This window comes from Heptranchias perlo, chromosome 5, assembly GCF_035084215.1.
Source record: "Heptranchias perlo isolate sHepPer1 chromosome 5, sHepPer1.hap1, whole genome shotgun sequence".
In the NCBI taxonomy this organism is placed as follows: domain Eukaryota; kingdom Metazoa; phylum Chordata; class Chondrichthyes; order Hexanchiformes; family Hexanchidae; genus Heptranchias; species Heptranchias perlo.
Window position 1 is genome coordinate 54,831,214 of NC_090329.1, and position 13,167 is coordinate 54,844,380.

A 13,167-nucleotide genomic window follows, 5' to 3' on the forward strand; every position below is an offset into this window, starting at 1 on the left:
TCTTAACATTTTTTGTTTTGGACGTCATGGAAGTGCAGTGCATTGGAACTCCAATATATTACACCATGTAGATGTAGGACATGGTTTTTTGGATGCATCACCTTGTTCCATGGGAGAAAGACATTTGTGGCACTGTGTAAAGCATTGAAATGGTTTTCACTTAACTGTAAAGTGTTGAAAAGTGAGGGCTTAAGATCAACAAAATATTTTGGAAAGATCTGTGGCTTAGGGATTGAAGTGACCACCTCGGAAAGTGGTGTCTGAAGGGCTGGTTTTCACTTTTGAAACTAATACAAGTTTAATCTTGCATTAACCTTGAAAAAAAACTGATGGGGATAGGAAACAGTTATTGTAAACTACAATGATGAGCAACATTATGTACTACTGTACAAAGTGCATGAAGACAATGCCTTTTGATGATTTGGGGTGGCTTTCCATTTGTATAGATGGGTTTTGTAAAAGCCTAATGTGCTGGAAAAAATAATGGTATGCGATAGGCTTGAGGTATCTAGGTATCCCAGCTCCTGATTGGCTCCAAATGTGCCAATGTACTCTTATATGGCTTTAAACATCTGATACGGAAATAAAAAACATCCTTCCAGACGATGCATGGCTCATTGCTTCCTGGTTAGAATACTCACATGCACCTGAGAGGGAACTCACCTTGGCCAGCAGTTGGGGAAAGAGGGTTTGACCTGATGTAAATAAAATTTTAAGCAAAGCTTCCCTGTTCATACGGGAAGCTGCCGAACCTGATTGCATTATTGGACTTGTGTTGCATTTGTGTGGAAGAAGTGTTGTCCTGTGAAAAGTGGTATCACAGTTATCAGATTGTATGATACTGCATCAGAAATTGATGTAAAGCCCTGGTGTAAAGCAGGGACACATAATTTAATTTTGGTGGGCTACAATAAACTAAGTGATACTTTATGAATGACTTTGTTTGATGTCCACAATTGTTCTGCAGTCCAACATTGCTGTGACATTAATTAATGCAATCTTTTAAACACAATGCAATGCTCAGTCTAGCAATGAAAATACATCTTAAGGAACACTTGTGATTTTCTAATAGCTAAGGCTGTATAAAGTAAATAGAAAGTGTGAAATAAAATTGAGCAAAGGGTTGAAGAGTGGAAATATGTGGGGGTAGATATTCTGGAGTGTTGCTTGATTATCTTTGCGTGTCAGTGAGAAGGTTATTTATGCTCGGAGAGGAGAGGGCTCGAAGGGCCAGGTTTTTTTTAACTACATTTTCTTGTATTATTATTTAGACATGGGTCTGTCACTTATGAACCTCTGATTATTAAGTGTTTGACCATAACTAGTTGCTGTTGAACAGAATAAAATATAGATTCTGGCTTGATAATCTTAGAAGAGTCATGTGCTGTCTGACTGCAGTACAGCTGGCTGGAGACATCCAGTCATTGAAGGTTGAATCTAATTTTTCAGAAAAGTTTAACCAGTTAGCAATCATTTATATTTTTTGTTAATTTGCCATAACAGCACATATAACTTATTAAAATTATGCCAAATCTTTGTATCACTGTAACATGTAATGATCCTGCAAAATAATAGGAATTCATAACAGCTTTTTTTCTAATGAAATCTTTTATGGTCCATTTTTTCTGTACAAAATGGGTCATAATTTTAGTAAATTATGTAGAAAATATGTCTGAATTATGAGCTCATGTGCTTTTCACTCTAATAGAATTAGTGCACAGTGAGTGTGGTCACCATAGAACGAACAAACTGAAGGCAATCATACATTTGTTGCTTAGCAGTGCAATTTTGTATAACATTTTATTGAGGTTTAACAGACATACAGTCACAAATAAATGTACCAGTATAAATTCTGAGCAGTTACATTAACCATCCTTACAGTAACAGTCACATAGCAGGGTTACACCTTATATATTCATAATATCAATGATGGGTGTGGGGTATATATTAAAGGAAAGAGATGAGAGAATACCTCTCATTAAAGGGATACTGTCTTCATAAAAAAGTGTTTGGCAAGCCTTTTTTGTTTGGAGAGAATCATGATGATATCATGAGCGAGTGATTCAATAATTTTTTTGGAACAAATTACATAATTGCATTATGCGTTTGTAAACAAAAAAAACGTTTTCTCAAAACACTTTTTTGTGATATCGGTGCCCCTTTAAGATAGCTTTTCTGTGCCCTGGAGTTCAGGAGCCTCAGAGGCACTGGAGTTGCCATTAACCCTGGTGTGATACAATGTGCTCCAGAATGGACTCCAAATTTATCACAGCTAGATTTTTTATGTACTGAGTACTTTTTTAAGCATTTAAAAAAATATTTTGCAGCTCTTTTCCCCCTGTTAGATCCTTACAGTTACCACCTTTTAGCACCATTATACTTTATTCTTCAGTGGGGAGGAAGGGACGAATTCAAGCTGTGGAAAATTGCTGCTCTGGGATCACATTACAAGAGGGAACCTTGAGTAGGGCAGGTTTTGTCCTGCTTTTCTCCTCCATTGAGCTGGAGTTTTCTGCAGCTCCAAAATTCCGTATTGAGCAGCCCAACCACAAGCAAACAAAACTTTTGTTCAATCTTGCCCTCTGATAAATGCTCTACCACCGCAGCAAATGGGCTGCTCTACCAGCTACATGTTGAATATATTCAATATATTAACAAAACTGTAATGTTTAGAGCACATTAAAATGCAGAGACTGCAAGTTCAAGTCACAAGCATGTATAACACTTGAATCTGCTTCCTTAAGTTGGGATGAATTCAGCCATTTTTCACCTGGCAGCTAAGTGAGTGCCTCACAGAAGTACAATTTTCCATTTTACAAGAGGACCAAGTGACAACTTGCCCCATTATAATTGCACATTGACTATTAGTTGAAGATAGAAGAATAGTAGTGTGATTTTTGGAGAAGGCCACAGCTTGGAGCTCTCCACTGTCCTAGCTGAAAGAAAGCAGCATAGAGGTGAGCAGTCATGTTGGGTAAAAACTGGGAGAAAATATAAATAGAAAAATATATAATTAAGAGGGAGAACTCCTTACTACTTTTATCTGCTGGCTACTGGAGTATCAAGAGTTCCCCCAGTTCTACTTTTTGTTTTAAACTTAACAAGTATTAGTAATTAGATACTAATCGGTTCTGTCCTAATTGGGATGTTATTTGGATTTACATTTTATGAGAAGCTCTTGGTCTTATTGGTATAAACATTCCCTTCTAGCAACAAAACTGTATGTCACAGAAGAGGAGGGAAGACAAAAAGCTGTTTAGTCCTTCAAGTTATTACCAGTTAAAAAAGTGCTTCCCCAACTACAAGCTATCACTGCTCCAAATGGAACAGATTTGCACAGGTTATCTTTAACTTTAACATTTCATTATTTTATCTTATGCTGATTGTACAATAAGTGTACGGTCTAATAATAAGACCAGCACTTTGCAACTCAGTACTCTGGATATTGTGACGCACCTGGGACCATTTGTACTGGGAAACATGTCCACAATGAAGTCAGCAGGTAAGCAAGGAGGCGGCAAAATGTGGCCATCCATGTGGTGAAAAAAATGCAATGTTACAAGCTTAATTTCCCCACAACACAGCAGCGCACAGTTCGGAACACTGGGCAGAGGATTGGTTTCTGAGTAAACTTGCCAAAGTGTTGCATATGATTCCTTTTATTGGACCAGATGCACACATCTGAAATACATTAGCTTTCAGGACAGCAGAGTTCCTTCATCATATGAGACATGGAAATATGAGAGTCTGAAAACATTCACATACAGTACTAGAAACTGTTTTTTTCTAGTGAGCCAATGCAATAAGCTGGCTGTTTCTGAATAAACTATTGAAATCTATCTTTTTAAAAAAAAAAGGCAGACAGCTTCTCAACAGCAAATTACCTACTCAACAACTGACTGATTAATTGGTGGGAACCAGATCACACAAAGGTGTGTGTTTTCCTAGATGTCAGCCAACTGGATCTACAGTAGAAAGAAACAATATACCAGAGGAACAAAAGAATACACAACAAACCGATACACAACTGTGTACACTTTGCACAAAAAAACAAGACATTTATTCAAGTGTTCTCCAGCACAAGTACATAAGAAAGGAGCATTTTGGGCATTGAAAATGGGATGGAGGTTGACTGCTACATCTGCTGCACGTACTGACCTTTCCATAAACAGCTATGTCACGAGCAATACACAGTAATACAATATTCACCGAAATACAACCTTCAGTGAAATCTCTTAACTTTGAAATGCACATTGTCAATAAATATTATCAAAGTTATAATGACAGTAAAATGAAGAAATAAAACCAAAAATACTGCTTGCTGCATGGAATGTGGAAAGAAAATGCACTGCTGCTGGGGATCAAGCAAATACATATGTAACAGTAAAAGTATTAGCAAATTTACTACATTGTCTTCAATATGAATACATGATTCCCACAAATAAGCACCAACTACGGCACTGTCTAGGCTAAAACACATGAAATTGATTTTTTTTCTTTTCAAGTACAAAGTTAAAATGCCTTTTTCTTTTCTTAAAAGAGTAAAATAATAGTGCTTTTCCTTGACTATGAGAACTTAATGAATCATCGTCAAGATAGCAGATTTTTTTCAATATTTCAGAAAAAAAATGTGTAGCACCATATGAATCAATTACTGCTTTGAGGAAAACTGTCGGCTGTGTTTGATCAAGTACTGAACAACTTATAAACAACAAAAAATGTAGATTAACAAAAAAATATAAGCCAAAGGATAAGGAAGGAAATGGGACAAAAGAAGAAAAAAAGGTAAAATTACACCATCAAGCTGCACTGTATTGACTTGTACCTGATTATATGCAGCTACAAGGAGGGGTATGTCCTGGTATAAAAGAGACCCCTTAGGAAATTAAAAAAAAACAACCAAAAAAAAGGAAAACACAGATGTAAAAAATTCATCAGTCCTTCAGTAAAAAACTGCAGCCTGTCATTTAGTTTTGGATGACCAAAAACATCACTGCATGTTGGCTGGCGATTTGTGCTGCCTATAAGTGACCTGTTACGTAAGCACCAGGCCTTGGCCCAAGGATGAAGGCTTAAGAAAAAAGCACCATTTTCTGTTATATATTTTTTCTTATTGTACAAACATGATAGAAAAATTACAGTCATGGCAAAAGTTCTTTAAAGTGACTTCTTGAGCATATGAAAACATTACATTTTCATGCTCAAGCCACTAAAGACCACCTCGACAACATTAAATGTTGCTCTTTCCTGATTATTTTACAATTCTGCCTCTTGTAAACGGTAAGGCAACATCGGAGCTGATGTTTTCAATCACCTTTTGTAAAAGCACCATTGCAGAAATTGTTGCACAGTAGTACCTTTTTCGAACAACTATCAGTGTATTGTAAATGAGAGGTACTGGCTGCTGATGTATTTATTCTTTGTGGTTTCTGGTTATAGGCACCTGAAATACTGTACAGTATTTGTATGTAGCTTTGTTTTTTTGCTCGAGATAGATACCAGAAATGGTGCTGGTAAGGTAAGGCTCAGCTGGCTGACTTGATGTTCCAGGCTGTGTTCAAATCCAGCTTCTTCTTGGTGCTCCTATCCACCTACACAAGGCAAAATTGTCTTTTTCCCAGTGCTGCAAAGGATTGAACAGCCTCATCTCAAGTACAGCTTGAACACAACAAAAACAAAAATTACAAAATCACCCATTAAAATAGCTGAAAATTAAAAACATTTTTAAAAAAATTAAATAGGATAAAAAGGATGACATTTAAAATACGTGAAATTAAGCAACATCTAACAGAATGTGACATTAATTTCTTTCCTTTTTTTTTATAAGTTCCTTTGTCTTCTTTGTTTTCAAACACAGGCAAAATATTCTTTCAGTGGTGCAAACAGGTGACGTATAACAGGAACACTCCAGGATCTCCCCAGAAGTCTTTGTCGGGCAAGGCGGCTCATATTGGAGACATCTGTGTAATGGACTGGGAAACCAAATACCCTGAAGAAAAAGTAAAAAACTTCTATTGTTCAACAGCATTACAATGAAATCTCATTTTAATGAGACCTGTAGTGCTTCATTATTACAAAAAGCCTATCAGTTTATGTATGTATATGTATGTAGACATAATTAAATTAATTGATATGGAGAACACCTGCAATATCTCACTTCCAGATGAAACCTGGGAAATTGCCAGATCGAAACAAGAAAAGTTTGAATTTGTATTGCCTTTCACCATAAGCAGCTGGCTTTGGAGCCCCAGATAGCACAAAGAAATGTCCTACAGTTATCCTAGAAAGTGTGCTCCCATCAGTGGATTGAATATTCCATTGTATTTAATAGACTAATGTAATGCAGAATGTTTCCATACCTCACACTCTCATAGATAACCAGGTTATAACATGATCTGATACCCAGAAATAGCAATCGTTCTATTTTTCGCATTTTGTAATGATGTGAGGCTAAAATGTCATTTTTGCTGTGAGCTGCAATTTACCAATGCACTGTTCTATATGGCACCTGTGTTGTGAAAAATAGTTACTTGTTGTGGTTTTGTGTAAACGTCTTGTGGGTTCTTAATCCTTTGATTATAAACTTTCAGCTTGTGTAACAACAACAACAACAACTTCTTGCATTTATATAGTACCTTTAAAGTGAAGACTATCCTGAGCAGATAGACATAAGGAAAGTGGACACCAAACCAGGAAAGGGGAGGTTAGGAGGGGTAGCTGACCGATAGGTCAAGGAACAGATTTTCAGAAGGTTTTTAAAGGAGCAGAGAGAGTTGGAAAGGTGGAGAGGTTTAGGGAGGAAATTTCAGGGAATAGGATCCAGGCCGCTGAACGCTCTGCTGCCCGGGGTAGAGGAAGCGGATATTCGGTGGGTTGGGGGGGGGGGGGGGAGGGAGGTGGAGGTGGAGAATGGAGGTCTGCAGGAGACTGCAAAGATAGGTTGGTGTGAGGAAATGGAGGGACTTAAAGAGAAAGCTGAGAATACTCAAAAAACCCACACTTGACCCCCCTGTCCTCACAAACTACCACTCCACCTCCAACCTCCCTTTCCTCTCTGAAGTCCTTGAATGTGTTGTTGCCTCCCACATCCATGCCAATCTTTCCTGCAACTCCATGTTTGAATCTCTCCAATCAGGTTTCTGCCCCTGCAACAGTATTGAAATAGCCCTGATCAATCACAAATTACATCTGTCACTGTGACCGTGGTGGACTATCTTTCCTCATTCTCTCTGGAGTCTTTGACTCGGATGATCCATCCTCCGTTGTCCAGTTCAGGGGGATGGTCCTTGCTTGATTCCGCTCCTATCTATTATAGTCATATCATCTCCAGCAACGGCTTCTCTTCCTCACACTGTTACCTCGGGAGTCCCCCAAGGATCTATCGTTGGCCTCCTCCTCTTCCTCATCCACATGTTACCCCTTGGCAACATCAGCCAAAGACATAGGGTCAGCTTCCACATGTACACTGATGACAACCAGTTCTACCTCTCCAAAACCTCTCTCAACCCCTCTACTGCTTCTGTGTTGTCAAACTGCTGGTCCAACATCTAGGCTTGGATGAGCTGCAATTTCCTCCCATGACCAATTTGCAGTCACTTGACCACTACTTTGAGCTTGTTGTTGGCCACCCTATGCAGCTCACAGCCCAGACTTCTGATGTCTGAAGGAAGGTGTGGACTTTTTGCTCGGTTAATTCAGAATTTTGCATATAGCTGCTCAGGGTGAGGCTGTAAGGCACATTCGGCAGTTGTTACTGTCCACTGGAGTCGCTGTTGGGGAAAGGGAAGGTCATACAAATAGGGAGGTGTAAGAAGTTGCGATGGGGCAACTCTCACATTTAATTTTTGCATAGGTGGTGACTTAAGGGTTTGCAGCCGTCGTGAGTACTGTCAAGTGAAGAGGAGCACTCCTGCTCCTCCTTGCTCCACATTAAAATAAATGTTTTATTTTTAACCTACCTTTTCGGTGGCAGCCACATCCACATCCAGAAAATCCAAGCAGAGGCTGGAAAGGGTTCTTCAACAGGTGTTAGACCCCCTCATTTACATATTCAAGGGGCCTAATGCCTGTTTAAGGCAGCCACCCGAGACATCGCAAAAACAGGCCCCATGAATTTAGCAGTGGAACCTCCCACCGCTAAATTGGTATGTATGCTTTGTGTCCGTTTTACGCTCGAAAAATGGGAGCAAACATATCAATTTTATGCCAACTGGTCCAGGTTTAGTAGCTTATTTGATATGAAACAACTATGGGGCAATTTTCTAAGTTTTGCTGCCACTGGACAGAAAATCGAGGGCAGGCCACTTGTGATTTCCCAATGTATGCGGTTGGCGAGTTTTTTTTTATTCGTTCATGGGATGTGGGCGTCGCTGGCAAGGCCAGCATTTATTGCCCATCCCTAATTGCCCTTGAGAAGGTGGTGGTGAGCCACCTTCTTGAACCGCTGCAGTCCGTGCAGTGAAGGTTCTCCCACAATGCTGTTAGGTAGAGAGTTCCAGGATTTTGACCCAGCAACGACGAAGGAACGGTGAAATATTTCCAAATCGGGATGGTGTGTGACTTGGAGGGGAACGTGCAGGTGGTGTTCCCATGTGCCTGCTGCCCTTGTCCTTCTAGGTGGTAGAGGTTGCGGGTTTGGGAGGTGCTGTTTGGGAATGAGGCTCCTCATCAGCAGCACAAACTCAGAAAATTGGCTCCCTAAAGCAAACAGTTGTCCTAGTTGTGGTGTTTTTGTTTGTAATGTCATATAAATAAAATTGAGGCATTAGAAGCACATATGCAGCTGGAGGGGTATGATTTGATCATTTTTGGGCGAGGTTGTGAACTTAATACACTAAAGTATAGGATATTTAGAAATGATTGGAAAGTAGGGTGTGGCAGCACCATCGTGGCAGTAGACAGGAGGAATCTAAATGAGTGTCATCAGTGAAATCTGTTTAAGAAAGTAACTAGCAAATTACAAAAGTCATTAAAAGCTCTCTTGCATGTGAAAAAAGCAGTCAAAAGATAATGGGATTATAAAAGTAAGGAAATATTATGTAATTATATGGATCACAAATTAAATCTCATGTGGAATACTATGATCCATTTTCAACATCCCATTTTAGGAAAGACACACCAGCTTGAAGAAAGTCCAGTGATAATTCACTAGAATGATCCTGACATGGTAGGACTTATCTCTGGTGAGAAACTGGGTAAATTTGGTTCATATTCCATGCATATGCTGATGTCAAGGGGTGACATAGTTACGGTGTTTAAAATAATGAAGGGAATTAATGGAGAGATAGATAATGACTTTTCCTTCTGCTAAGGGAATCTTGAACAAGGGAGTATAATTTTAGAATTCAAGTTAAACTGGTGAAATGTGAATCCAGAAAACAATTCATACACCAGATTGTGAGAATGTGAAATGAGTCACCCCAGAAGACCACAGATTCAGTCAACTGAGGTGTTTAAAAGGGAAATAGATACTTACTTGGGAAATAAGAGAATTAAGGGATATAGAGAAGGGTGGGAAATTGGGATTATAAAGATAAAGGGTTGGATATCCCTCCACCCGCTGGAGGAGGAGTGTGGTGGGACATCTGCTTGCCACCCCAACATCACTGTGATCATGACCTATTTTCCTGCAACAAAAGAGAGAAGGCCAAATTTAAGGGGAAAGAAGCATCCCTAAGATGGAAAGGGTGATTTTAGTTTTAGATCTTGGACTGGGCTGAGGCCTTTATATAATGAGTGGTTGAGGCCTAAAGGGAGGGAGAGGTGCCCACTACTGAGCCCTCTCATTCCAAACGGGACATCAGTGGGCCTTCTGTCGCTGCCCCAGGCACCATCACCACCACTCCTTCCTCGCAGTTCTGGGTCGGTGCGTTGAGTGGCGGAAAGCAGGGAACTGAGCCAAGTTGTCGGCTCCACTTACCTGCTGTCATCTACAAGCAGCAGGGTGCTGAAGGGGTAGCTGACAGCTTTCGCTGCTCGAGCGGGGGAATGAAAACTTAAGTCAGGACAGAGGTGTGGTAGTAGTCCTCTCTGACCAATTTTCCCACATTTTCCACCACTATACTACACAATTTGGGGTAGTATAGCAGAGGAAAATCCAGGTCAAAGAGTTGCCATGGCCAACAAAATGGCGCAGTAGACTCAATGGGCTGAACTCCTATTTCTTTAGAACGTTGGATTGAAATATTTACTGGAGATATACACGATGTAATTTTCTAATTGTTTCTGCAGAGTTTGCATGCTAAGTACTGCATAGGACAGGGCATGGGACAGACCACAGTGAGACACTGGCAAATCTATTAGCTGTATGTAGACTTGCCAAAGCCCAGGATTTTGGAAACTGCTGGAATGCTAGAAAACTATAGAAAAACCCTTAGGAAGTTTAAAAAAGTAAATTACAGATGTAAATAAAGGAGAGAATGTTTGAGCCTAAGCAAATGAGAAAAATATGGTATAAATATAGACAAAGTCAGCTTAAAAAAAAGCATATATTAAGAAGAAAATAAATAATACATAGCACAAAGGGGAAGAGGAGATGGGATTATCCATTTCACAGATACTTGGACTGGTTAGGACTCATTTTACACACTGTGGGAGGATCCAGCTCTCAAGTGTCTGCTCTCAGAAGAATTAGAGATCCTGTCCAACAAAAGAACATTTTTTTACACCATGCCTCATCAATGTTTAATTGTACTGTATTGATGGTGAGAGGGCAGCATTCTACCACTGCAGTTGGAAGTGAAAAAATGAGATTAGATATGAGAAAAACAAGTGTACCTTTCCATTTCAGTGCACCAGAGAATGTCTTCCTTCTCGTTCATTATGACTGGGAAATGCTGGTCTTTGCCCTGCTTGACAGAATTAGATCTAGTGGTGATGGTTCGCACTTTGTTGAACTAAAAGAAAAAAGTTATGCTTAAGACCAAAAAAAACCCCAAAATAACAAAACTAAGTCACAAACTAATGAAATTAATAGAAGTTTTCATTTAACAAAATGTTACTGATGAACTATAATATATACGCAAATATGGTTTCCATAATGCAACATGAGATGTAAGTTTCAAGCTAGTTTTATGTTCCACACACAAATATAAAGCAAACTAAACAGATGCAGTCTTTCTGGAATTAAGCACATTGTTTTAATAAAAATGTAGTCTAGGGTCAGATATTTTCCAGCCTGGTATGGTATGTAACATTATCACTGAAAATCAATTCTCATTAGTGGGGAAAGGACAATATACTTTCAATAATAAGTTTGCCCAACTATAATTTTGAGGATAATGGTATATTATACATGAGAATAATTAGAACCAGTAAATAAGGATGGAAGCAAATGATTAGTATTGCTTTTAGGTTATTTTACATTATGGGTAGGCTTTGGATCCTTTTATGTAGCAAAGGGCAAACTTGGAAAATTGAAACATGGTTTATTGGGAATGGGATTCAGACCATCTAAAAACTTTGAAGAAATTGGAACAAATACCAAATATGGTACATAACCAAAGAAATATTTATGGGTTTGAGAGCCAAAGGTATCTAAAAGTTAGGCTCAGCTCCTGTTGGACCTACTTTCTGAGTCACATGTCACAGCGCAACCCAACATGTGACCTAGTATGCAGAGTCAATGGATGTGGGAGAGGCAAACAAATAGAATTTGAAATATTTGTAGAGAACCTTTTCATGTTTCTACCAATTCCTTTACATCTTGTGGGAGTAGATATATAGAGAAAGCACACTGTTAGTGTGCTTACCTCACACAGAGAAAACTCATGAAAATATCAAGAATCTATTATTTTTGTGATAACTGCCACAGTCCATAGTTGCAGATAGCAAACACTTGTTAGCTTCATTCTCACAGTGGAATATTTCTAATGCTTACTAAACAATGGAAACTTCCGGACAATCGAGCATGGCAAATGACTACAATGAAAATAATAACACAAAAATAACATCTGGTATGGTGCTGCAAACAACTTTACAGGAACAAAACAAACTGGTCTGGCACCAGACCATATTGAAATCTACTTGTCACTGGCATGGCCTCATATGCTGTGGGTGGAGTCAAGTACAAGTAATATGAGTATACTATGGACCCACAGTGCTGTTACCAGTGTATTTAAGTAGCAGCATTTCTAAAATGTTCCCAAGATTTCAGTAGCCTGGATCGCAACGTGATTAATTCATTTTAATTTCCTAATACTTTGCCAAATTTCATCAATGTATGTAGGATATTCTAACAGTTGGTATTCTCTGTCGCTCTCTTACACACCAGCAGCAGCGGTACTGTAGGAAAATAGTGCTGTTGTGATCCTGGTGGTCCCCGGCATTGATTATACCTGTATTGCTCAGGCGTGGTGCGGTTGTGGAAGGGCATCATGAGCCACGTGTGCATGGGGTATCCCTTGTTCCCCAGCAGCCCTCCTGTTTTGTTGATGGAAGAGTCGAAAAGTGTGGAGGGGAGGGGGTGGTTGAGTGTCGCAAGGTACATGGATCGTGACAGCTACCAGGGTACCTTACGCAAACTTGCATGATCCTATTTCTGTGATCAGAGAACTAGCTGGACATTAATGGAGTGGTAGCCCTTCCTATTCACAAATGCTGCTGGCTGGTGTTCTGGTGCCCTCATGTCAACATGTGTGCAGTCAATGATGCCCTGGACGTGAGGGAAACCAGCCACTGCTGCAAACCCCCAAGCTTTCTCGTGTTGACTGTTCAGGTAAATGGGGGAAGGTGATATGCTGGTTAGTCCTGGTGAACAGGGCATTGGTGCCCTGCTTAATGCAGCTATGTACTGCAGACTGGGAGATGTGGGTGATGACCAATGTAGCAGACCGCAAGGAGCCAATGGCAAAGAAGTTAAGGGCTGTGGTGACTTGGAGAGCCTCTGGCAAAGCATAGACCCCATCCAGCAGGCAGCAGGTCCTGTTGCAGGAGACTGCAGTTCGAAACAGTCTGCCTGATGCACTGCTATTCAGATAGATCTAAGGAACAGACTCTTGGATTGTACACCCGTATGCTGGGTATGGCGGCCTATGAGTACTCCCCCAACCCCCTCCTCGCCTGCTGTCTTTTAATAGGCCTAGCTGCCGTTGGTGCTGGTTTTTGAGGCTACTGCTGTTACTATGGGGGGGATTTTAACCACCCAGGTCAGAGAGGAGAGGAGCGGGG

General features: G+C 39.9%; 1 protein-coding gene across 14 annotated transcripts in view; it reads right to left on the reverse strand.

Moving 5' to 3' along the window:
- Positions 1 to 1,766: 1,766 nt before the first annotated feature.
- dnmt3ab (DNA (cytosine-5-)-methyltransferase 3 alpha b) overlaps positions 1,767 to 13,167 on the reverse strand; it is a 495,665-nt gene continuing 484,264 nt past the window's right edge. For all 14 annotated transcript variants that reach the window (XM_067984389.1, XM_067984385.1, XM_067984397.1 and 11 more), the window contains 2 exons: positions 10,777 to 10,895; positions 1,767 to 5,989 (listed from right to left, as the gene is read on the reverse strand). In XM_067984389.1, the coding sequence (XP_067840490.1) occupies positions 5,848 to 5,989; positions 10,777 to 10,895 (261 nt within the window). In that variant the 3' untranslated portion in view covers positions 1,767 to 5,847. The remainder of the gene's footprint in view (positions 5,990 to 10,776; positions 10,896 to 13,167) is intronic.